The 26,103-nt window shown below is 39.7% G+C and overlaps 2 protein-coding genes across 7 annotated transcripts in view; one reads left to right on the top strand and one right to left on the bottom strand.

The window, feature by feature from the left end:
- Positions 1-1,841: 1,841 nt before the first annotated feature.
- Positions 1,842-15,010, bottom strand: EAF2 (ELL associated factor 2). Its single transcript, XM_057368556.1, has 6 exons — positions 14,843-15,010; positions 12,409-12,503; positions 11,607-11,743; positions 10,697-10,842; positions 7,123-7,389; positions 1,842-2,686 (listed from the first exon to the last, which is right to left on the bottom strand). The coding sequence occupies exons 1-6, from the start codon at positions 14,943-14,945 to the stop codon at positions 2,640-2,642; spliced, it is 795 nt and encodes a 264-aa protein (XP_057224539.1). The 5' UTR covers positions 14,946-15,010; the 3' UTR covers positions 1,842-2,639.
- Positions 14,431-26,103, top strand: part of IQCB1 (IQ motif containing B1) — a 23,890-nt gene continuing 12,217 nt past the window's right edge. For 3 of the 6 annotated variants that reach the window (XM_057368551.1, XM_057368554.1, XM_057368549.1), the window contains exons 1-9: positions 15,103-15,509; positions 15,657-15,892; positions 16,721-16,883; positions 18,522-18,651; positions 21,310-21,403; positions 22,443-22,542; positions 22,914-23,086; positions 24,448-24,560; positions 25,634-25,743. In XM_057368551.1, the coding sequence (XP_057224534.1) occupies positions 15,799-15,892; positions 16,721-16,883; positions 18,522-18,651; positions 21,310-21,403; positions 22,443-22,542; positions 22,914-23,086; positions 24,448-24,560; positions 25,634-25,743 (977 nt within the window). In that variant the 5' untranslated portion in view covers positions 15,103-15,509; positions 15,657-15,798. Of the gene's footprint in view, positions 14,495-15,102; positions 15,510-15,656; positions 15,893-16,720; positions 16,884-18,521; positions 18,652-21,309; positions 21,404-22,442; positions 22,543-22,913; positions 23,087-24,447; positions 24,561-25,633; positions 25,744-26,103 lie in introns of those variants that run through there. The other 3 variants (XM_057368552.1, XM_057368553.1, XM_057368550.1) reach the window with 3 other exon arrangements.

Below are 26,103 nucleotides of genomic sequence, written 5' to 3'. Positions count from 1 at the left end.
TCAGGGCATATAACCCAAGCTTAGGAGAGGAAATGCCCCCTGCAAGTCACAAATTCTTGCCACRTTCTCTGCATGACAAGAGGCTGAACAAGCTCCTTAGTTCACCTGCCAATGCTTGACAGGTACATGGATAAGGCAGGAGCAGATCATATATATTTGGGCTAGAAATGGCATGCAGAGCTTTATTCCTTAATGCATTTACATGTTATTTTTTCCCCTTATCTCTCCAAGAACAGTTAGAGAATGTTATTTCCCGCCATGTTACTTAAAGGAAAGCTGTTTATTATCACAAATATGCATTTGACACATTTGACACATTATCTTACAGGCCACTAACCATCCTGTACTAAATACTATACAAAAGCTTAAATAACATTCTTCCCTTCCTAGAAAGCTTTTAACCCAAAGATCAAATCCTCAAGATAGCACAGGCTTAGAGTCCTGAGACACAGGAACTTGGAAATCTGCTTTACTCCCAGAGCTGTATTTAAGCATCCGTATACATGTGAGTACAGTTATATACAGATTACACTCAACAGTTTTATCACTGAAGGAGTRGTTATAATCCATGAATACATGCACTTTGCATGATTTAGATGGTAGCCTGGTCGGTGCTTCCACACATCTCCTCACTCTGTGCAGGAAAAACAGCAGCATTCTGGCTGGRGTTAGAATTTAGCATCAACCTAAGGGAAGGCTTTGATTTAAATGAACCACTGGGGACAGAGGGGAGGCAAAAAGAAGACATTTCAGCTCAGGACACTGCATTAACATGTACCCCTTTATTCAGCACACAGGGCTGCTTCTTAGTGTACAGGAACAACATCTCAGCTCCTCACATGGCTGTTAGTAGAATTGATCAGCAGCACGTGCCAAGAGCCAGGTACTCTGCTAGAGTTCCCACACCAACAGCCAGAATCTATCAGAGAACTCAATACCCTTTCCCCCAAGAGTTTCAAATGTCTTACAGGTTTATTTCATAGTATCCACCCTCAAGGTTGTGCATTAGCCCTTTTCTAACACCTGGTCACCCATGGCTATTAACTTGGGCTTGCTCCTTTGAGTATAAACACAAGAACTTTTTGCTTCTTATGAAACCAACTTTAGGAAGCCAAAAGATTAATGAGCTGTGACTTGGTGCAGAGCACAAAACCATAGTCTGGGGTACAGAGCACAAGGTACAGAAGCATTGGAAAGCACCATTTCCATATTTCATTTAATTTCCCATATTTTATTGGACTGATAGAGCAAAGGTCAGAGAATAAGCTCCTCTAGTACCATCTATTGYATACTTTTACTGAGTGTGCATTTTTTCCAAGTCTGCACACTCAGGCGGACATATAAGATTCAATCCTCACAGTTTAGACATAGAATTRTGACCCAATCACTGCAATCCAGCAAAGGAGACTTCTGTGCAAGACTAAGCAGACTTATCTTGTCAGAACTCACCCTACAGACATTGGCTACTGTTACAAAACTCTTCATTAGTAAATCACAGGATGAAATTTGGAGCCTGATCCTCAGTTCTTCAGGTCTTGAAGTATAATTTCAAATGTGGAAAAAATAAGACCTTTTCTTGTCTAACATACTATTACTTCCCACTGGCATTTGGACATAATCTGTAATAAACATTCACCAGAACACTTATACCAGCATAACCTTTTGGCAAAGTAAGGGTCACCTCAGTGTAGCAAGAGGAACAAACACTTCAGTCTTGTAGACAGGATGGAGAGTCCTTATTAGCTACTATTTTACAGCTTTATTTCTTTGTCTGACCCCTTCACTGGCATGACTACTTTAGGTAGAAAATCRAATTTTTTACCAGTAAAAACAGAATCTGATGCATGAAAATTATAAATATTTGCTTTATTAAATTATTTTTATCCTTCTACAAAGAAAATTTCTGATTTCTGTTACAGAATTAAATGAAGGAAATTCATTGCTGTCTCTGCAGTTACCTAAATTTAGATACAAAAAGGTTGCAAAAAGACCAGCCTATTCAAGTTACATAAAAAAGGCAGAGAATAGACAAGTTCCCTTAGGAATCTTGAGGCTCAGAAATATAAAGTCCCATAATACAATGAAATTAAGAATTCAGCAATGTGTTGAACAATTGTAAACTGTAACTGCACTAGTGGACCACATTATTCAGCAGTTTCCTTAAAGGTATGAACTGTGAACTGAACAAAAAGTGTAGCTGACACAGCAGCCCTCATTTAGTTGTTCTCCCTTTCACTCCCTCCAAGTCAAAGTTGTGAGATCAGCATTTAAATGATAGGAAGGAAACTTGCCTCCATAAATATCAGAAATCTCTCCATTCCATAACTATTTATATAAAGTAACTAGCTGTTACAAATCAGTTTCAAGTAAAACAGGTGGCTGAGGCAAAAATAATCAAAATCAGATCATACATAATTTTACTGTAAATACAGTAATTTGAAAGATAAACACATAACTATAGCACTGACAGGATATCAATGCTGCTGTATTATAGACATGATGTGTCAGTAGAAAATTAGGATGTCTATTATCAAAATTGAGGACATTCATTCCAGTCTCTGGTAATCTAATCTTAGTGCAAAACAGATGCTAAGACATATTTAGCGAAAAAGGTGATACATTTAAGGCCAAAAAGTTGTTCAGTCATCACTATCGCTTCCAGATTCACTCAGCTGCAAGTCATTTCCTAGAAGAGAAAGAGTCAATGTATTAGTAATTTTCAAGGAAATAATTTTCAAAGTATTCCCTATCCCAATTAAGACTTACAAAAGTTAATACCGAACAGGTCAGGGAGGCTGGACTACATGATCTTTCAAGTCCCTTCTAACCCAAACTATTCTATGAAGAAGGAATAAATAGGTGTAGAACCAAACTCCCCTGTGACAGAACCTTAGAGATTCAAATTTTAAAATCTTGGCAAGGAAACCATTAGCTTATTTGCACAAGGGCATTTATTTAATATCACCAGATCACAAAAGACAACACCTAGCTATCTCTGCCACCCACATTCTCATGCTTCACAAGTGGAAAAACTGCTGGTGAGTGCAGTCTTATGAAAAACAAGTTGTTGGGTTTTTTTGAAACACATCTGAATGCTACTCAGCTGTGCTTGAAAACAAAGTGGTGTCTCAATCAAGAGCAGCTCTTTGACATACCACTTAAAGATGTATCAGTGACCTACTATTTCAAACTGGTTTTGGAACAAGTGAGCAAACAAAACATCAAAAGAAATTTTACACAGCACTTTAATTTGGTGGCTCTCTATATATATATTTCAAAATGAGGAAGTAAAGAGGTTGCACGGTGCTTGCTCTGGATGTCCATAAACTCAGGGGGTGGGAGGGAGGGAATCTTCCCAGGATGACAGATAACTAACAAAAAAATACAGCAGCATGCTATACACAATCTACATCATATCTAGGAACTTCCCACACGATTTTAGGAGTCTGTTCCAACTAGTATGCTTTTACCCACACCTTCCTTGACAAACAACCATTACAAAAAAAATCATCTCAGGTTGTGCAGAAATGGCCTGAAAACCAAAGAAAAATCACAGAAAATGAGAAAACTTAGCCAAAACACTATTTTCACATGCCCTTTCCTCAGCTGCAGCACCCTTCACAGATTTCTTTTGCAGATGGGTGAAAAAGTAACCTCAAGGGGATAAACCCCACAAGACACTCAGATTGGATCTTTTGTTCTCAGGCACATAATTTCTSCCAGAACACTGGAGTCTTTAACATGGCTGCATTTAGCCTTCCTTTGTTTTCCACTGTGTCATCTAAAGCTTAGAAAGTGGTACATGCTTCTCTGCAACAACAAAAACACTTTTTACAAGAAAAGAATAGTGAAGATGCTGTTTCCAGCAATCTTTGAAGTATTACTATAGACAATTTTTTGTTTGCAGTCCTYTATATAGAGAAAAAAATTACAGCCATACTATTTTAAGATAAATTTTAAAAGCAATTTAGAAAGAACAAAATCATGTTATTTGTCAATAATTACTCAGAACAATATAATATCCTAAAAAATCTTCAAGACAGAGAATGGTATTGGTAAATTAAACTCATGTATTTATCACTCAAAGGAGAATTAATAGTAAATTCTTAGAAATCCCAGCCCTGTTATGCACTACCTACTTTAGGAGAGGACAGTGAGTGTGAACAGGAAGATAACCTTCCAAATAGTATTTCTGCAGCCTTCAAAAGTTATTTCAACACAGTTAATAGAAATTACACAAACCCTGTAATATCAGCCAAAAATATCAATGCTTGTGAAAACCAACAGATGGGAAAAGCAGGAACTCCAAGTTCCAGAGTCAGAATTAATATGTTAGGATTCACTTCAGGCTAAATTTTCTGCCTCATTTTTACAACCCTACCTCCAAAAAACACCTTCAGGGAGAGGGTAAAATAGCACAATCTAGAGCTGGTTGCTTTCAGATTATTTGATGCAAAGATAGAAAGCTCATTTTACAAGGACCCTGAAGAAACATCTAGACTCTATTGTAATTAGGAGGCAGCAATGAAGTGGMGGAGAAAAGGTGAATTGTTTTCATGGTGTCAGTTGCTTATTAGCAATATAATTTGGGGAAATAGATTGCACTGAAAATTACAACATTTCCTATGCTTTTAAATCGGTGAATGTAATATATTCAGCTGAATTCTTGTTCGTTACAGGGGACAGGGAAATTCATAGGAGTGATCAGTGTTTCACAGATCTTAGTGGTCACACCAACACCAAAGTAATATGAGAGAAAATTATTACTTGACAAAATAAACCAGCTATGTTTGTATCAGCATCAAGTACCAAAAGAAGTGAAGTTGCGTTGAATACTAAGTACCACCTAACACTAGGCCCCAGAAGAGCCCATCTATGCTGGGTTTTCTTTGGAAAGTTACTTTGTTTAATATAACCCTTGTTTAAACAAAAAGTASACATAAAGCAACATATGATCAAATATTCATGAAGAACAGATTCATTAGTGCCACTATTTACAGACTTTGTTATRAGGCAAATTGCAAGCCTATATAACCAGCTTCTCAAGGTACAAAGGGAAGAAGCAGTACTTTGTGACTGAGGGGCATTTCRAGCCCCAGATTCCTGAAGAGGTAGATATGTGTCTGACAGAAGTATCTAGTTACTATGCTAATCGCCTCCTCCATTTTCCAAGTTCTACAAAATCTCTGTTGTATAATTTCTACATGCAAGATGAAGCTCTGCTCTCTAAGCTTCCCCAACCTTCTGCCTGCACATAGAAAGCAAAGAAAATCTTCACTAATTACCAAGTATGGCTCTGATTCTACAGAGGTGCATAAAACTAGTCACAGACATAGGCACGCACACCTCAAAGCAAGATTAGACAAGCAAGCAGCTTGTGCTTACATTTGTTGATTCAATTTTATTTTTGCAAAACCTTATTTGAGACGGAAGAAATTACTGTACAAAATCCTGACTGAGAACCCTTGCCATTCAAAGTAAACAATGTGCTATCCAYTGAGTTTCTCCAGGTTTCACTCTCCAGCCAAATTCCCTCAGCAACAGTGCCAGAGAAAAATTATCTCCTTGGAAGGAGTGGTTTGAGCTTTAACTAGTGGAAGTGTCTTGTAAGTGTTAACTGCACTGAAAGTGGGGGATGGAATCATTTTAAGCAGTAAAAATCTGTAACCATAATAGAAGTAAATGGCATTAATCTCAAGAGTTGGGCAAGCTTAGAAGCCTGAGGTTACAGGCAGAGGTTCTACCTGAGAACATGCAAGCAACATCAAGCCACTAACTTCCCCTGAAACAGCCTTGATGGTTGTCATGGTTTAAGCAGCATTTTGTCCCTATGCAGGAATTGATGGACTTGGCCACCTGTACCTGTAAGTGTATTTCTCACTGGAAGCTTTGCTGAAATTCTGTCACTGGGKATAGAGCTTAATCACATTTTCATAAAAGTTTTATTTAAAGCATGGAGAATAGGAAATAGCATTTGTGAGTAAGGGTTGAAGTAAGTGGCACTTTAAAGTTACGCAAACTGTAAACATGAAGACATTGTTCTCTGCAGTGACAGTAAAATGAAAGCAGCATTTAGTTCTATGCTAAGAGAAGGTCACAGGACTTTTCAGTCTGATCTTATCTGTTAATGCAGTACATAATTAAATATCAATGGAGGTTATTTAAGTATTTAAATACTAGCTAAAAGGAATGAAAAAGAGAAAAGCCATTCATGCTATCCATTAAGAGCTGAAATAAAAGATCTGACAGTCTAAAATTTCAGTATARGAAGTTTACATATAAATTATAAATCATAATGATCTTAGGCTGCAAACCAGGGTTGATGGAAATCTCTTCAAACCAAATGCCAGCAGCTAAGCAGCTAATTAAAAATATAATCATTTTGGAAGAGTTACCACAGCCGAATACTCACTTCTATGTCTGAGTAATCCTCTTATTTAGGTAGAACTTCAGTTTCTCTACCTAGTGGGCTTTTTTTTAACATGAGAGTTTTCCAAAGTCTCCTGTTTTTGAATACATTGAGCATTCAATTCCAGGCTATGCAGCAACCCCTCTTGGACATCACAGCTACTCTTCAAATTACATTTTTAGTTGTTTGAATGGGTAGTATAGGATAATATCACCTGAAAGCAAATCACCTCATTCCTTATACATGCAAAGGACAATTTTGCTGTGTTGGCCAGTGGAACACTGCCATGAAAAATAGTAACTGACACAGCTAAGAATACACCATCTCTTCTGTAACTCAGAGTATTGCAACCATAGTATCCTTCCCATAGTTCTATCCAAGCAATTACAAGCATATGTTTAGGGAGTGTCCTGTTAGTTCAAGTATTTTCAATACAAAATTACTGTTCTCCAGTCCCAATCTATAGAACTGGGAAGGAAGCCAGAAGAGCTGAGAAAATATTTTCAACTGCTACAGCTTTAATTTAATATCTCTGTGAACCACTAACCTTCTAGCCCAGTGTCTAATTCAGCCTGCTGCTGAACAATCAAAACCTAGGATCACTTCCCACAGTTTTAATTATAACAGAGACATACTTAAAAACAATATGGTTTCCTTTCAGAATCTTGATGTCTGGAATCGTGCACTAAGAAAAGAACAGCCTTTGTACTTACGTAGTGTATTCATCATATGACCACTGCTCTCTTGGGATCTGTTATGACTGGTATCTTTGTCAGGAACAGCCTGTTGTGGTATGGCAGACACAGTAGGCTGAGGCTGCAAATATGGCATCGACATAGGAAGAGAGGGCTTCATTTCCTCATCTTCAGAATCACTAGAACTATTTTCACTACTTGATGAAGAAGACGAAGAACTTTTAGAGTCAGATGAACTGTCAGAGCTACTCARCTGGTCCATGATACTGGCTTCTGCTTTTAGCTCTGCAAACGATATGATTTGTTCCTCAGTTTACAATCATCATAATTGAAATATAAGGAAGAGGGGAAAAAGGGAAATAAAGCAACAGACATCAGGCACATATACTACAGCAACTTAAAAAAAAAAAAATGAAACCAAACCCACCAAAACTCTCCAGAACAAAGAAAAGAGCACAAGTGAGTATCTAGCCTGTCATGTGCCTTTCTTCTCTTGTAGGCTGAAACTTTCTCCCTTTCAAGCCAAATGTTAGAACATGGGTGACTTTAACCCCCAARTGCTTACCCTCACATTCCATGGGGTGATGCATCCCACGTAGCTTTAATTCTGCAACTAGCAGAAAATGTTCTGTGTTTTCCTTAGCAYGGCAAAAGATGCCTTTCACTGACTAAAAACTGCAGTTACAATCAGACAGATCAGTCACTGTAAGATGTCTGCAGCTGCACCCAAAATGCCTCCAGCAGTTCAGCATTTCAATCAATATACTTATTTGGACCATGTGACATTTTGCTAAAAATCAAGTGAAGCATGAAGTATATCCAAAAGAACCATCCAAAGTTTATATTAGGAAGATTTCACCAAATCCTTGTTTCATTATAGATTTGGAAGTGTGAATAATGCTGCACAGTATGCAGTTCTGACACATTAGCTTAAGCCCAACATATAGAGGAAGTTAATCTTTGCAGAAGGGTACACATAATAATTGTACAAAACATGAGTGCTGAGAGAAGTCTGAAACAGACCACTGAATCATGGTGCAGGGAGGACTTGAGGAGTTATGAAGGCTGCCGAAGTTCATCACTATACAAGATTGTAACTACCCAGACATTTGTTAAGATGGTCTTTACAAGCTCTTAGAATACTTCAGGAACAGCTTTGATATAGCTGACCAAAGAAGCAAGTAGAAGAGTAGCTCATCTCAATTCAAATTTACCCAATAGAGAACACATTGAAGATGAAAGTCACCAAGATGTGCAAAGCTTAAGAGAAGAAGGGAGAGGGGGGAAATAGGGATTACTCTTCAACAAATTTCCATGAAACAGACTCTGAGTTATCAAAGGCAAGTCTAAAGGAAAGGCCAGTTTTATCAAAGGCCAGTCTAAACAAAAATGGATAGGAAAAATGGCACCTGAAATAATGCAGCTATGGCTACAGGGACAAATTAATCCAATGMTAGGAAAGAATAAAAAGAATAATTAAAAACTGGACAAATCAAACATAAGGAAAAAGASAAAGGGAGCAGAAAAAAAATAAATGGAAGCATGTAATCATCCTTCTTTTACTAAGGACATGTAAAAGAGAACATGATCTACCACATATCTGGAGCTGCAAGACACCTAACTGAAGGACGCCTCAAGTCCTAAGCATTTAATTTCACTACCTCCTAAGCAATGTCTAATATAAGAAAAATTTTTACGTAAATGGCCAATACCAGAAGCTGATAAATAAGATCTCTGCCTTGAATTTTGTTACAATTTAATCAGATAGTATTTAAATTAAGTGATTTTAACCAGTGAACGAAGAGCTGTACATACACTAGAGGATAATAGAGGATAAGAGCAGAATGAGCTTCCCTCCCACCCCAGAAAACAAAGTTAGAAACAAGTTCCAGGTAGTGTACGTAAGCAGGAATAATCAGTTACACAACCATGGGATGAAGAATGATTAAGTAGGCAACACTTCTGCAGAGCTTGAGAGTTACAGAGGATCCCCACACACTGCTCTACCACACGATGCTATTGCGGAAATGACTTGATACTATTTGGTCTTGTGATACTCTAGACATGATAGTATTTGTTCTTTGTGTATAAAGATGAATAGTGCCTATAAGACAGCCTCGCTCTCAGTTCCTGCTGAACTCAGCACTGCAAAAACCTTAGTTGTAACAATGGATGTGTTTGGGGACTTTACCTTAGGAAGTTTTTGGAATCATTGCGAGAAAGCAAAAAGAAATTGACAACAAATCAAGGATTTAGAAAGGAAACTGCTAAGGAAAGATTGAACCAACTGGCATTATTTTGCATAAAGAACAGGAAGGACAGAGGAGTTTCTGTCCATGAAGGGCTGCTCAAAAGCAGCAATCTGCTCTGAACTTGATGATAAATATGAAAGTAGTAATGGCCTTGCTGTCAGACTATTTACAAGGGAGAACCTGAACAGTAAGGAGAGGAAAGCCCTGGGATGGCTTGCCACCAAGTACAAGGACCTGTTAGTAGAAGGTTTTAAGAACAGGTTAAAAATTCCACCAGAAATCTGCCTTTAGGATAGAAAAATAGACTAGATGACTTGATAATGTCTCTACCATCCTCTTCCTTTTTTCTGCATTTTAAATAGTACTCAGAATTGGACGGGCACTTTGCAAGAGTTTGGTACATTGGCAGCCACTTTGGAGACTTTCAATGTTYGACACCACCACTCACCCCAAAAGAACAGACCACCTAGAAAAGACATCATTTTATTTCATGTGCTCATGTTTTCCTTCCTCTTTGCAGCCTTAGGTGCATTCTAATRCTATTCTGCAATATAGATTTCTGGTCAGAGCTTAAGACCAAAATTGAAACAAAAACCATTTTCATAATGATACATCTAAAAAAAATCTGTTTCAAGGAATTCAGAACAACTTAGGAGGCAGATGTCAGTTCCAGGCAATGAAACTGCCACCTGTCAGCATTTCTGTAGCAAGTAATTACTACACCTGCCATCTAATTACACCTGCCATCTTCCTTGTCCTCCAAAAGGAAATAAGGCCTTTTATTAAGTGAAATATGAGTGTCACACCAAACCAGAGTCTCTCAAGGAAATAGTACATAACACTGCTCAAGGGTTGATTTATGCAAGTTTTTAGCTGTTCTTTTCATCAGACCCTCATCTTTGACAAGGCTGTATCTTAATTTAAAGTATATGTTGAGCTGTAAAGTACTGTAACCCATGTTTGTTGAGAGCACAGAGAGAAAAAGGAGAGATGTCAACATGGAAGTGATGTAGTTCCAGTACCATGATACAACCAACCATATATTTGATTAAAGTAGGAKTGGAAGACAGTCGAGGAGAGAGCAGTGAGACCCCTGGTATTATTAAGCCTAATGGTTCAGCTGGTTTTTTTACCTTAGCAAGCTACAAATACGGTTTTTTAACCCACTTAAGCCAGAGTGGTCATTTCCATATCAGAGTAAAGTTGCTTACAYAATCAGCTTCTAGTGTGAAACTCAAATAAAACAAAACAAAAACAACCCACACAAGCAAAAACCTCTATAAAAACTAGTTGCTTGTTAACAGCAAAGTTTCTGGAACTTATGTGCCAGTGGAGCTTACCACGTTCAATATCATCCATAGGAGAAGATGGAAACGTTTTTTCTTTTGATGGAGAGCTTTTAACGTTGTTTGGAACCTTTGTAGCATTTCGCATTTGCTGCTGTTGCTGCTCAATGCGAGACTGGACTTTACTGCTTCCTTCAGCTCTGTGTGTAAAAGCAAAAGATTTTTAATTACTAGAAGGCAAGATGCCAAGAAAAAGGCAAGAATACAGGGGATATGGTACCAGGGAATTATTTCTCATGCCTTTCTAAATAGCATCTTTAGATTTTTTGGAAGTTATTACACTGGTAAGTTATTATACTAATATACATAATATATTAAGATTATGCTATTAATATTGTATATAAGTGCTTAAAATTCTYTTTTATACAATGCTAATAACTTTATAACACTTTGTCAGTTGATATGTTTTTATACTTTGCTTTTCAGGATCACTTAATAGTAATTCTGCTGGAAACTRCTTATATGGACTTAGCAGCCCAAAAAAAATTTTAAAAACTTGGTATCAGAAAAACAAGCCATTAAAATTACTAAACCTGTCACAAAATTTTCTTTTTCTTTTTAATTTCCTTATTTACAAATCAGAAGACAGTAAGCAAGCTACCAGCCAAACAGATCTTTTTTCCTCCCTCTTTAGTCACCAGAAAATATTTCTTTCAATRATATAACGTGTTTTGGTTAACAAAAAAAATAAATTCCCATTTCTTCTGCAGTCATGACTTATAAGATGTGAAATCAGTTTGSTAAGAAAACAGGCTTTTCACTCTTTTGAACAAAGCCATGTACTTTCTAAAATTATGTTGTCCTAAAAATAAAAATGTGTAGTGATATATCTCAATTTAGAATCGTTAACAAATCGATTTTCGCAATGAGAAAAGCACCGTTGTTTCTCCTGTGAAYCACTCACCTGGTTTTTTTCACAGTGATGTTGCTACTAAGTTTCTCTAGGCGACATTCTCCAGTGTCATGGTTGATAATTAAGATACATTCTTTCAGGTAAGGCTTCTTTGAGCCCTTGAACACAGTCACTGGTGGAGTTGAGCCCTATWAAAGCAGAACTTCAGTAAGTATTACTCCTGTAGTCTTTTTTCTTAGAAACAGGAATACATCAGTAATAACAAGTTCACAAGTGATTGTTCTAGTCATTAAAATGTTACCGGTTGATTCAAATTAGATTCACAGTACCTATGTCCAAAAGCAGCTGGTGTTTGACTGGAATGGGATTTTACTCACTTAGCTTAGTTTGAAACTGATTAAATGTTTATTTCCCAAGGAGAGCAGGCTCTCTCTAGGACTCCTGTCACCAAAAGGGGTTTCAATTCCCTATCAGCAGAGCAGTAAAGTATGGCAGGTAGTAAATTTTCCCTTTCCAGTCTTTCCTGCTTTAGAACTGCATTAGAGCAATAAATACCAAGGGGAAACTTGCACTGCCAACATACACATGAAGTTTTCTGTGTACGCAACACTTCTGGGTCATCCTACAGCATATTTYCAGAGCAGTAAATACACTTAAAGTTACAGTGCAGCTGTTTAACCTTTGTATCTTTTGTAGTCTTACATTCTTAGAGCAATTGTTTTTCTACTTTAAAGATCACACGGGCAGCTCTGAAACAGCATTGAAACCTTATGCCCTTCCATATTCAGGATATATAGTTATACAAAATTAACCATTCCCTCGAGCCTGCCATTCTTTARCCACACCAACTCACCTCAATATTTGGCAGCGTTATTGTCACCTGTTCACCTTTGCCAACTTCAAGGTCTCCTTCACAGGACATATCAATAGATGCAGGCTTAAAGTCATCTGAATATAAAAACAGACTGGATTAATTACAGAGTTTTCAGGAATCTTACAAATGTAGGCACCACTTAATTGAAGTTAGAGGCTATTAAGTAAAAGCCTTYTTTTTTCCTAGTGTATCATGTACCATTTCCCTAAGCAGATCATTCCATAAGTCAGTGGAATTCAAAGTCTAGCTGTTTTTCTCAGGATCCATTATAAAGTTTTAAATATTTCAGATAGAATTAGAAAAAACACCTTTATGTTTTAATGGATAAAAAGGCTGAACAAGCTGTGTTATATTTCAAAAGATAAATCTCCAYAATTACTTTCAGAAGAATCAATAAATAGTTTTTGAAAATGTTGATCCCAAACCTGAGAGACGTAGATAAGTGGCTAAAAATGCAAAGAACATCAACTCTCAATATACATTTCTGTTTCTGACTTTGCTATAACAAGCATGCCAGAAGCTGATAAAAACTTGGGGTTTCAGTATAGTTACTTTTGTTAAAAGTGAAATGACTTCCCAATTTAACATTGATTTACATTTTGTATCTAAAACAACATAAAAAGTACTGTTTAAAATAAGTTTTGAGCWAAAGAAGGTATCAATTTCTGGTCCTTTTCAAAACTCTGAGACATTGCAAACGAGCATGTGTTCAGGCATCAGCACGGCAAGCTCTGTTATGCACCATCACCTACCAAGTATTATTTCCACCACAAATAAATAAGGAAAGGCTACAGTCAACACTGTCTGTGCTGATTTAGGGAGAATGGCGTCAAGAGGCTCTTCTGGGATAACATATGTGGGGTTGAGCCCGCGGCTCCAGGCAAGACAGGGCCAGTGTCGCACCCTGTCGGTTCCCTGTCTCGCACACCGGAGGAAGTGCCGAGGCAGCCCATCGGACGGCACACGCTCCACGCCTCGGCACACGCTCCTCACCTCACTGCCTGCCCCAGCTCACGCTGCTAGTCACTGGCGGCGGCATTCCTGCAGCTGGGGAGCTTCCCAGTTCCATAACTCGGCCTGCAGCCACGGGCCAGGCGGCAGAGATCATAGCTGGGAAGTACGGCTCCAGCCAGCACACCAACCGGRCAGGAAAACCAGGCTGCTGGGCAGCACTGTGAGCACAGCAGGAGGCTCGGAGCTCAGACACAGGTGACAGCCGCGCTAACCTTGTTCAGGGGCAAACCCCTAAATGTTGTCTTAAATAAGCATACAACAGTTTCAAAGTTTCTCATCAAATCAGAGAATATTTGCTTTAATATATGGCTACTGGGCTCTTAACACTTGAGAAAATGAAGATATTGATACTTTCAATCTTAACTTCTAACCAGCAGCTGTTTTCTCTTTTACTCAACTGTTAATAAAAATGTCAGATGTTGGAGGATATTTCCTCCGCATGTGCATTTGATAGAACTGATGAACGTGCCAGTTTCTATGTCTCATTTGTTGGAAAGGAAGAGAGATTTCAAAACAGATTTCAGAATAAATCATCAAATTACAAGAGTCAGCATGAAACTCTGAGGGTAGGAGGTACCAGACGGGGTTGTTAGTCCTCTTTAAAATTAGGGTAAATTTCAAATTGCAGCATTTGTATAAATCCATTTATAGCTTGTTTTCCCCTCTCCTCTGCTTCCACAGTTGTAGACAAGCTGCCTGCCTAACTGCCGTTCCCTTTGCTCACAGAGAGCACATTACCCATCGAGCACACAGGACACTCCAGAGAACGAACATACGTGAGACTGAATCTTAAGGATCAGTCTATAAATAACCAGACAACAAAACCAGAAGCTGCAGTCCTAAATTACTAAGGACTATAATCCTGGGAGCATTTGTTTCCTAGCTACCCTCAGAATCTTTGAGCACACACCTCTCTAGATAGTAATTATGTACTCAGGGAGGGTGTACTGGCTCCGTGATTAACACCGCCTGCCTTTAACCTTTGATTGCTGAATTGTACGGAACTTCTAAAAACTGAGTGCAAGGAAAGAGGGCAGAGCCACAGGTTCAGGTAAGCTCAGTTTCCAGCAGAACCGCAGAGAGACACCATGGAAAAGGCATAAAAAACKAAGCTAGTGTCCAGCTGGTAGCGAGGGGCAGCTCTGGAATACAATGGCCATATGTGCTCCCAGCACCGAGTGAAACCTGCACCGCTCCCAAAATCCCGGAGCAGCACTCCACGGCACTCGGCTCCCMGCTGCGACCCAGAATCCCGGGACAGAAGCAGCCACTGAGCCTGCAATGCCAGGCCGGCCCACAGCCATCCCTCGCCCTTCAGGGGACCGCGGGGACCGGGGGCCGCTGAACGCCTTCCCGGTCCCCGCAGCCCCCGAGGGGCTGCCCCAACCTCAGCACTCACAGCGGACGGTGTGGAAGGCGCAGCGCGGCTGCTTCTCGAAACTCTCCCCCAGCTTTAGCACCCGCGCCTTGGGATCGTAGAGCGACGGGACCGCTCCGTTCATCGCGGCAGAGCCTCACACCATGGCGGGCCCCAGGGCCGCCGCCGCCGCCCGCACCGAGCATCCCTCACACCGCCCGGACCGGCGGGACCCGCCCACCCGAGCTCCGATAGGCAGCCATGGGCAGAGCCCCTCCTTTTCCGGACTTGGATTGGGCAATGACCACGTCTCTCTGTAGATCTCCACCAGTGGAGTTATCGGAGGCGCCTGCCCGCACACGGATATGCAAATAACCTCCTCCTCCCTCAGGGGAGAGCGCTGGTTGGCGGAGAGAGGCCGCGACCACACAGCTGTGAGGGGAGGGGGGCGTGGGGGAGCCGTCGCGTTGGAGACCGCGGGTTCGGCGTTCCAATCCCCCCTTCCTCCCCCCGCAGTCGGGGAGCCCCCGCGCGGCGGTGAGAGGGGCCGGGGGTGCGTGTGGGTCCCCTCAGAGTTCCCCGTAGGTGCTCCGCGGTCCGAGGGCTTCGCGGCACCGGCGCCGCCGCTCCCGGGGACGGTGGGGGCACCGGGGTGACGCCGGTGGGAGAGGGCACCGCTCCCTCTGCCCTTTCCCCGGCTCTRGGTGAGGTGAGGCCGCTCCCCCTGCCCGCCCCGTGGGGCCGCGCTCAGGCTGCCCGGCCGGAGCTGCGCCCTGCCGGCAGAGCCGGTCCGGCTGCCCGCGGCCTCGAGAGGGATCGCGAATGGGGCTCCCTCCATGTTTGTTTCCTTTCTCAGGGGGAGTCCTGCGGCCCGAGGCTTCCAGCTGGTGCTGCAGGAGCTGGAGGTGGGATGAAGTACTGGTGTGAGGACCCCGCGCCTTAACATAAAAAGGAAAGAGGCTGGAATCGATGGTGGTGTGCGCCTCTGGCTGTTCCCTATGGCAGCCGCGGACCCCCAGGTCCTGGCCTTGGCTGCTCAGGTCACTGAGAGTAGAGAACAGGACATCCCCCTGCTGCTGCTGAAGTTAAAGGGTAATTAATGCCGTTCCTAAAATAAAAGGATGAGCTGGTGAACTGTGGGCAGTCTTTCTCCTGCCTGCCTCATTAAATACAGAAGGTTTTTTTCTGAAACTCTGTAAGGAAGGTTGATACGGCAGCTTTTCCTGAGAGTTTTGAGAGTTTCCTGAGAGGCATTTGGCTTTGCAACAATAAGGAGGAGGAGCTGGGAGCAAATGGATAGAAGTTTTTTCTGTCTTTCAGCTGTCACCCTGATATGTGGGCCCTTTCCCCACTAATACAGGCAGGGAGCTTACACTTGGTCAAATCATTTCTCCCAGTGCTTTTGGGCAGAGAGCCAGGGTGGTTGTCAGTATTCAGTTTTTAAATCTTAACATAGAAACAAGATCATRAGCTCCTGTGTGACTTCCTTGTCTTTCCTTCTGCTATGCAGCCACTGCTCATAGGAATGGTTGAAACAAGTCAGGTCCTGTTCTAAATTGGGATATAATTATAAGGAAGCTATATGTTTCCCAGTGGTTGTGGTTTTATCTAGCCTAGGAAATTCATACAAATGGTCCATATCCCAGGTAATGTATGTTTTGCTACTAAATATGTAGAGAGAAAATAGAAACCTAAGTTTAGCTATCCTTCCCAATTGTCATATAATCCTACAAATGGGTTGTAGCTTTGGCAGCAAAAAATTGCTGACAAAATATTTTATGCTGTTGTTAGTTCTTTTACAATTACATTAATCCTATCTCTGTGCACATATACTCTTTTTATATTTTAGAAAAAGAAAAAAAAAGTTGCACATCAGAATCTTATGTTCCTCTTTGTCTCTCTCTGCCTTTTTTCCCCCAGGAATTTTAARTAGTCCTTCCTTGGGATGTGAAGAATCAAAAAAAATTAAGCAAGATATATAYGATTATGGTCTTACTCAATACTGCTTGCTGGTCCTTAAGCGAGATCACTCTCAGCTGCGTGGAGCCTGGGCTACTGCTGCCCAGCTAGCAGAGATACTGAGGTAAAAACCAAAAAGCTATGAAGTTTTCTTCTAGTTTTCTTTCTGTCCTTTCATCTTGCTCCTTCTCTTTTCAAGCTGTAATACATTGGCTCCCATCCAGAACAAGGCTTGTTGTTCAGGAAAGGCCAGGGTTAAAGTGCAGGGAGCAGTCAAGAGCAGAGGGGTCAGGCATAGCCTAATTGGTCCTGTTTAATTCATATGCATTGTGTTTCATTGAGTAGGGGGAACTGTGTGGTGGGAACAGGGTTGTGTTGGCTTTACCTTATTTTGTGGATAGTACTCACCAGTGCAACAGTTCTTGCCTGGTAATTGCATGATTTTGAATTGTAGTTATTTTTAAAGGTTTGTTTGCTTAGATTTCATCTTGCAAAGATCTTCAGCCTGATTGACTCACTGCTTGGCTTGACTGTATTTAAGTATTTATTTAATATACCCTTTTTAAAGTATCTGTTTACATTTTTAAATATAATAGATGACACAGCTCATAYAAACTAGATAACCTGATGTGAGATATGAAAATGGCATTGTAAATAAGAAAACTTCAAGCTCAAAACCCTACTGATGCAATTGCAACTTTAAATGTCAGGAAAAATAATACATTGTAAAATTTACTCAAGTTGTACTTAGTTTTRGCTTAACTAGGGAGCAAAATTCTAAGGCATGAAGTAATTATGTGACATCTCTTATTTATTCTGTATCTGCAGTGTGAATTTTTAATGTGAGAAATTTCAGTAAGGGATGCAAAAGTTATCACCAGAGTAGTGTGGTTCTTAAATCATCCTCTACAAGCGKTTTCAGTTGCAGAGAATACTAAAATTTATTTTAGCTGTAAAAATGTCCTTTTGTAGCTAGATGTATCTCAGCTTCATGCCTAGAATTTGTTTTCCAAGGGCTTTGGTAGATTGCATTACGTGTGTGCATTCCCAAAAAGCTAACATATCCTAGATAAGATACCAGAAAGCAAAATTCATAAAAAGTCAGGAAGACTCTTTTGTTGCACTGGATCTGTGCCGAGTGCAGAACTGAAACAACTTACCAGCTGTAAAACATGCAGTTTCTTGTAAAAAGTCTTCCAGAAACAACCTACATRTTTGTGGTGAGTGAAAYAGGAGAGCTGAGATCTGAGGAACTGATTTCTAGCCCACATGTCTTCCTTAGTTAGAGAAATGTTGTAGACAGGCTCACTGGAGGTTTTATGGTATGTATTTTTTATACGTATTTTCACTGCCTGATGTAGCCCTCTTCATCATCAGGCTTCTTTTATCAGTCTTTTCTGCTACATTTCTATTTTGCCTTTTTCCCCCTTCTTTATGACCATCAGAGCCCTTTTCCAGCATATGGAACAAGCCTGAACAGATTCTATGAAGCTAAAGGAGAAAGTGCCTTGGATATGTTTTTAACTGAGAAATGCCATAATAAGTAGTAATGTGGTCTCCAACCTGTGAGTGATTGCTCTTCCTCAGAGGCAGCCACCTTGGAGCCAGTCACAGCAGTGAGCTGTTTTTCAGGGGGGAATTGTCCCATGCCAGTGAAGCATTTCTCTGATGACGTGACATTCATTCAAAGCTGTTCAAACAGGACTTTGGCTATTCAGGTTGATTTTTTTTTTCCCCTTTCACTTTTTTTTTCTCATTTCAGTCATTGTTGTGTAGGATTAGAGGTGAAAGAAGATCCTGAAGAATTTTACAAGAAGTTTCTTCCTTCATCAGTAGACACCCTACTCGTTTTGGGAAAACGCTTGCAAGCACGATTTATCCGTGCAATCAAGGTATTTAAAATTCTGAGTTAAAAGAGTAGAGAACACCTGCAAAATTTTCCAAGTTATATATTGGATAAGTAGGATATTATTCTAGGAACATGGTATTATGAAAATTTATCTTCCAGAAATTGCAGTGGTTTTTCTTATGCCTTGGAGCTCTGAAACGAAATCCGTCATTGTGCAGCATTTGCTCCATGACTTGTGCAAAGTCAGTCTGTTACCATAGGCCTRTTTAGATAGTTTGACGACTACTTTTCACAAGGTTTAAAGGTGGGAGGAAGGAGTGCAATTGTAAGAAGCATTGAAGAATTACAGCAGCATAAGAGGAAAAAAAAAGCCCTACAAAAGGCASCATCCCAGCCACGGTAGTGTCTTAACTTTGCATATCATTAGTTCAGCCTTTGTAATGACTTAGTTCTCACTGATTTATTCAGCTTTAAAAAAATGGTTTAGGAAGTCCTAAGATTTTAAATCAGAGTTGTTGAAGTCTGTTTTGTCATATAATTTCTGCCTTATAACTGACAAAAAAAAAATCCAAGAATGCTCACTGCTTCTGAAGTTGCACATGGAGAATGCCAAAGGCAGACTTCATGAATTTATAGATTTAAACATTTTCTCACATTTCCCTCCTTTTTTTGCAGAGAGGAAGGGTTTTGCCCAGCTAGGTTCCCTCATGTTTCTGAAGCATTGTGAGTTCTTGAATCAGAAGGAAAAAAACCCCAACAAACAAAAACCCATGAGTAATTTAAATAACCAACTTCTGACAGATTCTTTTAATAGCCCTGTTTCCCCATATTATCTCATTTCTTGGCTCACTGACTTCTTGCACTTAGTTTTCCTACAGAGTATTGTAATAGACACCACAGTCAATCAATTCTCAGAAAGCATCAGTGCAACAACATATTTTCTCTTAGTCCAATACTTGAGAAGTGCATTTAGTGCTTAAGAAGGAAGCTTCCTAAATGACATCCCAGGAGACTCATATCCACAATATATAATTTCCCCCATACTTTCTTATTATGTCTCATCCTACATGCTACTTGAGTCATGCTTGTGGGCAAAGATTTCTTTTGAATGCAAATACAGTTTACATTATAATTAGTACTTTGGCTTTTAAACTTCGTGGTCTGAGAGGTGACTGGGCACCCAGACTTGGTGCTTGCTCAGTGGAATTTTGGAAATCCCACTCTACCAGTAGAGATTTGAAGTTTATTCTGCTCTCATTTGCTTTTTGTACAAGTCTTTGAAGTCAAGGGAAGTACTGAAATAGCTCTCAGAAACTGACATGTTGCCAAWGCACAGAGCAGATAACTTATTACTGTTAATTTGTCTCTCTCTTTGTCAGTAAGGACCAAATACAATGTTAAACCTTGACTGGTGACTGGGGCTCCACCAGGGATTTAGGAACAGGCTTCCCAGGGTTTCATTTGTGGATTCTCAATTAATGCGGGAGATAGCAGGCCATGCATGTGCTTTGTAACAGCATTTGTCAGCAGTGTGGTACTGTCAAAAGCCACTTTGTTGTTCCMCACACCAAGATTCCAGATTTCCAGTAGCCTGTGGCTCGCACTTGGAATACATACTGGAATGTGCATCTGTATGTGCATTCACATGTTCAAAGCTGAATTCTTACTGGCTATGGGATAGCACTGGGGCACCTTTGCAGTGAAGGAAGGCTAAGAGAAATGGGCTTGTTCAGTGTGAAGAAGCGAAGTCTCTGAGGAGAAATATCRTCTCCCAGTACCTAAAGGGGCTACAAGAAAGCTGGAGAGGGACTTCTTAYGAGGGCATGTAGTGACAGGATAGGGGGTGATGCCTTTACACTGAAAGAGGGAGGTTTAAATTAGTTRTTGGGAAGAAATTCTGTGCTGTCAGGGTGGTAAACACTGGGGCAAGTTGCCTAGAGAAGCTGTGAATGCTCCATWCATGGAGGTGTTCAAGGCCAGGCTCGATAAAGCTCTGAGCGACCTGGTCTAGTGCAAGATGTCCCAGCCCATGGCAGTGTGGTTGGAACAAGATGAACTTTAAGGTCCCTTCCGACCCAACCATTCTATGATTGATTCTATGTCTTTTTCCAGTCCAGTGTTATCACAGGCAAATGCATAATGTAGTCTGTTTGGCAAACGGATCAAATTTCAGCTTAATAGTGGTGTGGTRTTTGCTCCCAGACCTCCAACTAGGAGGTGTTTCTGTAGCTTCACCATACCRATTTTCAGGAACCTTTTTCATTTTAACTGTGTCCTTGGCCTTTTTGTACCTTACCGCCCGCCGCCCCTTTTTTAAAGCAATGTATTTTGCACTTAATTAATTTAATCTGCGATGCATATTTGCTGAGCTATTATTTGTCTTCTTATCCCTCCTTATGCTATCAAATATTTTTAAGGAGTAAACAAGATTTCTCTGTCCTGGTTGTGATTTTTTTTTTTTTCTGAATGAATGCTTTTATATTTCTAGTATATTCAGATCTTATTGATTTGTCTCTGATCTCAAAGGTCTTACAAGCTGGGGTTTCTTTCGCTAGTTCCTGCGGTTTCGCCAACCTCATTTGGAAATTTGGTGGAGTTTGGTCTCCAGATGCCTGAGGCATGCAAACCTTCCCATGACATCAAGCTGAAGTCCTTGCTGAAGATACATACACATGTTTTTACCTACTTCTCTTTTGTTTAGGATAAAGAAAAACAAGACTTTTTGCGTTGGTTCCAAATAGTAACTGATGCCATCTGCTGGCTGATCGGTGGGCATATTCAACTAGCAGCATGTGGTAAGGGAAATGTCAATCCACAGAACACCTGAACATCTATTTATGGCAACAAGTATCAAGAACCATTCTTAAGCTAGTCTTCACCTAGTCTTCTAAACTGGAGTAGATGGTAAATCAATCTCTTTAAGTAGTCAGCTCAACACCACTATCTACAATGGCATACATCCACTAAAGGGAGATACTCAAGGGCTCCTCTTCTAGTCTTTCAGAGACAAATATTTAAAGTGTCATCCTGTAATTTCCCTTTGTAAGTCTATACCTTTTAAAAAATCAGGGCTTTTTTTCTWATGAGAGACAGTTGATCTTTTCCTGTGTGTGATTAAAATATGCAGAAATTTGATGAGAGTACRTTGCTAGCCCTGACAAGTAGAGTTGGACAGATTTCTGAAATTTTTGCCATGAAATTTTACAAATGTCTAACAAACTTCACTGTATATTTTTGACCAAAGTAAGCTTTCATTTAAACCAATGTTAATCACMCTGATTTTAAAAAACAGAATTTGGTTTTGTTTCTAGTATTGAACAAAAACCTAAGGATTATAGGATGTGTAACTAAAAACACACATGGTCAGAAAAATTACTCAATATGGAGCCAATGATACAGTGGGATAAAAAAGATGGTGCTTTTAATGGCATCAGTGGACTTGCATTAAATAACCTGGGGTAAYGAACTATTAAGGTTGAGGTCCTTAACTTTTTCGGATATTGTAGTCCCAGTGTTAATTTCTCTTTTGTTGTCAGAAAAGGGTACAAGTGTAACATGAAAGGTTTTAAAGCTTTAATTCCATTGCAACATCAGTGCCTGAGGGATGTCCAAGGCAGAAAAAACAAGGTTAAGCATGTTTTTTTGGATATTGAAGTAGTTTAGTTATCTCAGTAAGTTTCAGTGTAAGAATTATAAATCAAGACATTTGTTCCAGAAATAGTTTCTAGTTTTACTTGCTATTGCATATGACTTATTTGTTTTATGGTATTTTCAAGTCTGGTTCTGATTGCATGATTTCTTGTTTGCGTGTTTTTGTTTGGTTTTTTTTTGCAGTACTGCAAAATGATCGCTTCCTGCAGTTGTTAATAACAGATGATGTTGAAACAGCAATTATAATGATGTTTATGTTACACAATATTTTGAGGATCAATAGGTTAGTTGTTTTCATATCATTATTTTTCTTAAATATAAAACTTAGTTCATTACTGCTTGATAAAATAAAACATTTTCACATGCAAGCATTGATGTCTTTTATTTTGGGTGGGTTTTTTTCCCCTAGTCTTTGTTGTAGAAATTGAAAAAAAATTAAAAAGCTGGTGTTTTAATCTTCTTAAATTGAGGGGGTGGGAATTAGTTGATTGAAACAGTAGCACTGCCTGGACTGGTTCCTTGTCCAGCTAACTAGGCATCTTGGCTTGCTGTGTAGTGTGACATAGCTGAAAATAAGTCACTATTAAAAAGCTCATACTTTTTAATTAACACTGCTTTCTCCCTCCCCTTTTTTTTYCTTTCTTCATTTTAAAGTTCTGTCCTGCTTGAAGTTGATAAAGAGACCCTTCACTCTGTTTTGGATGAACTTGTTTATAAGCTTTCGTCTACCACCAATCCTGCTGTAGGAAGTGCTGCCACAAAACTGCTGTTGTTGGTGGCAAAGTTTTGCAAACAGCTTGTGCAGTTGTTCATAGCTCGCTACAAAGGTTTGTAAACATGCATGGAATTGATCACTGAGACTCCTCATACATTCCCTGTGAAAATAAAAAGACAGAGGTTTCCCATTGTTGTTCAATAACTCTCCAGTACAGGTGGAACTGCAGTGCCATGGTGCTTTGTTTTTTTTTCCCCTCCTATTCATTTTCATTGCACTTTAGGGTGCTGCTTTGTTTTTTTTTCCCTCCTATTCATTTTCATTGCACTTTAAGGTACCACACCTCTTTCTGTTTCCTAGATTTATTTTCTTCTGTGCATTGAGGACTCTGCAGGCGGCAACTTGTCTTTTGAAACTGTTGTTTGTCACTTCCAACCTGACGGGCTTTACTTCTTTGTTTCCCTGTGCAGGTTGGTTATTGAGGGATCCACTGGCAAAGCGCCTGTACTGCCACAGTCAGAGAGCTCTGTGTCACATCTGCCACAGTGCTAAGGCTCACTAATCCAGAACGTGAAAGTTTTACTTAGACTGAGCTTCTGACCCTGGCTGGTGCAGGTCTGCTCATCTGGTAGGGGCTGTTTAGTTATCCAGGAGCTGAGTGTCTTTTGATATCCAAGTGATTRGAATGAACTCTTTCCAAGAATTCATGAAATGAGTTTATCATTTTGTCTTGATGCCTTCAGATGCTGAGACTGAGTATGTGTTTAATTTGTTCTATGTTATTCATTCTTCAATGAGGGGTTCCATTTAATGTTTCTGTCTCTAGCCTAGCAGGGAGCTTCATTAAACCCCTTTGTACTCTATCATGCCCATGGAGACTAAGGGAGAGGCATATATTTGCCAGGTCTTTTATATTCTGGATGTTATTGCTGGTCAAAACTACTTGTAAGCAGTCTCAGTTCTTTAAAGACAAGGACAGTAAGAAGTGGGAATGCTAGGCAAAAACATCCAATTCCCTTATTTTGCACTTGTGCTGACTACATATTAGGGAGGTGCCTGCCAGATAAACTTCTGGACCAGATGAATGGCTTTGCCACCCTTTTGCMTACAGGATGGAGGGAGGAGGCATTCTTTGTAGTATGAAATCAGTATCGTGTGCCTAAGGCTGGTATCACATTGTGGATTCTTGGGAAGCTGTTGTGATGGTGTGAAGTGTTTAACTGTCATTGTCTTTCCAAAATGTGGTGACTCGGATACACAAAATTACTGGATAATACTTCTCTGTGATAGTTGGAGCACCAGATATTCTTTGATATATTTGTGCATTGTCACTCAAAGATGGCTGATGGTGTTCAGCTCTAGTATTCCTTTGCACACAGAATCAGATTTGATTTGTTGACTTGCAGCTTGTTACTTTGAAATTCAGAAATGAAAAATTCACCTTAGTGAATTAGCTTCTTTTTTTTCTCTTAGGATTAAAAGGGCTTTTAAGTAAACAGTGGACTGGCAAAGGATTTGATAGGGAGCTCAATCAACTCTTGGACCTGCTCTATTTGGAACAATCCAATGGAAAAGGAGAAATGCAGGTGATGAAGTTTAATGAGACTTTCAGATGTGAAATCCTGTTTAGATGTGAAATCCTATTTACATGGGATTTGTGTATGTTTAGAATGGATTTGCTTATCACKTTGAAGACACTTTTCAAAACCTGTATTATTGTTTCACTATGTTAATTCCTTTTTAAATTGCCTTTTAAAAAATTATTTTATTGTGGGTTTTTTTTTTAAGAAGTTGCTCAGTGATTAAGATACGGGATTGTGACTCAAGAGATTGCCTTTTTGTGCAGATTTGCCATAGATTTTAATATACCCATAGGAGGAAAAATAAGTAATTTTTTTGCTAACTATAAAATTAAAATAACTGCATCTGCTTTTCTCACATCAGTGTTACAAATTTAGATCTCTGAATTCTAGCCAGCATTTACACAGAACGAAGTCATATACAGAAAATGTGCAGTAAGAACACCACCTGGACTGTATTTCCAATAAAAGAGACAATGTGTGTTTCATGAGCATCTTAAAAAAAATTTKACATGCAGGCTTGTCAGAGACAATACTTTAAAGAAAATCAGAGTTATGTTTGCAGACACCTGCTTTCATCTTCAACAGATCAGTTTCGTGTTTCAGTTTGTGGCATTTTTTTTTAAATCCATTTAAGAATAGAATTTATTTTTTTCATATTTCCATTTCAGTGATTTCTGATCATACTGCAAATGTAGCATTTTTCCTGCTACTATTTCTCCAAACTTGTCTTTCTGTCATCTCAAGTGTAGGTTTTGTGTTGAATCACCAATTGAAATATCAAGTGCTTCAGGTGTTTCAAATACAAATTTCTAATATTGATTATATAGATATATTTGTGCCATAGATTAACTTGTTTAGCACAGAGAGCATCAATAGAGGTGATCAGTTTAGCTGCCTTTAGGGCAAGTATGGAGTTCATGATAATAACTGTCTTCTAAGACCTTAAATTCCCCAATTTGATGTATTTGAAAACCAATGGGTTTTGGCCAAATGTTGAGATTGTCCAATTATGCAAACAGTAATGAAGTGGTTTTATATGCATAGAAATATTCTACCAACTGTTTTATTAATTTCAGAAGCAGCATCAAGCAGCTTGTATAATCCAGGCTGTGTGGCGGGGATTTCAGACAAGGAAAAGGCTGAAAAAGCTACCCCGAGCAGTGACCACCATACAGAGAAGCTTCAGGTAAAAAGTATGGCTTCATGAAAAACAGTAAAGAATAAAAGCTAGTAAGAAGGTTTGGKTTGGGCTGGGTTTTTTTCCAGTCACAGAGGGACAGGGAAAATTCAGGTCATCTAATTCAATCCGGTTTGAAGTAGGCCCAACCTCAAAACGGGATCTGGATGCTCAGGGCCACATCCACTTTTGGAGGTTTCCAAGGATGGAGATCCTACTATCTTTCTTGATCCCTTTCCTTGTGCTGGACAATTTGCCTTGTGAAGAATTCTTCCATTACAAGCAGTGGGAATTTCATTGTTTCACTTTTTACCACCACCTCTCGTCCTTCTTCTGAGCACCCCCATGAGTCTGGCTGCGTCTGCTCTA

The sequence above is a fragment of the Malurus melanocephalus genome, unplaced genomic scaffold (genome assembly GCF_030028575.1).
Source record: "Malurus melanocephalus ecotype Western Australia unplaced genomic scaffold, MMel_1.1 scaffold_94, whole genome shotgun sequence".
In the NCBI taxonomy this organism is placed as follows: domain Eukaryota; kingdom Metazoa; phylum Chordata; class Aves; order Passeriformes; family Maluridae; genus Malurus; species Malurus melanocephalus.
This window is presented reverse-complemented; position numbering and strand designations above follow the sequence as displayed.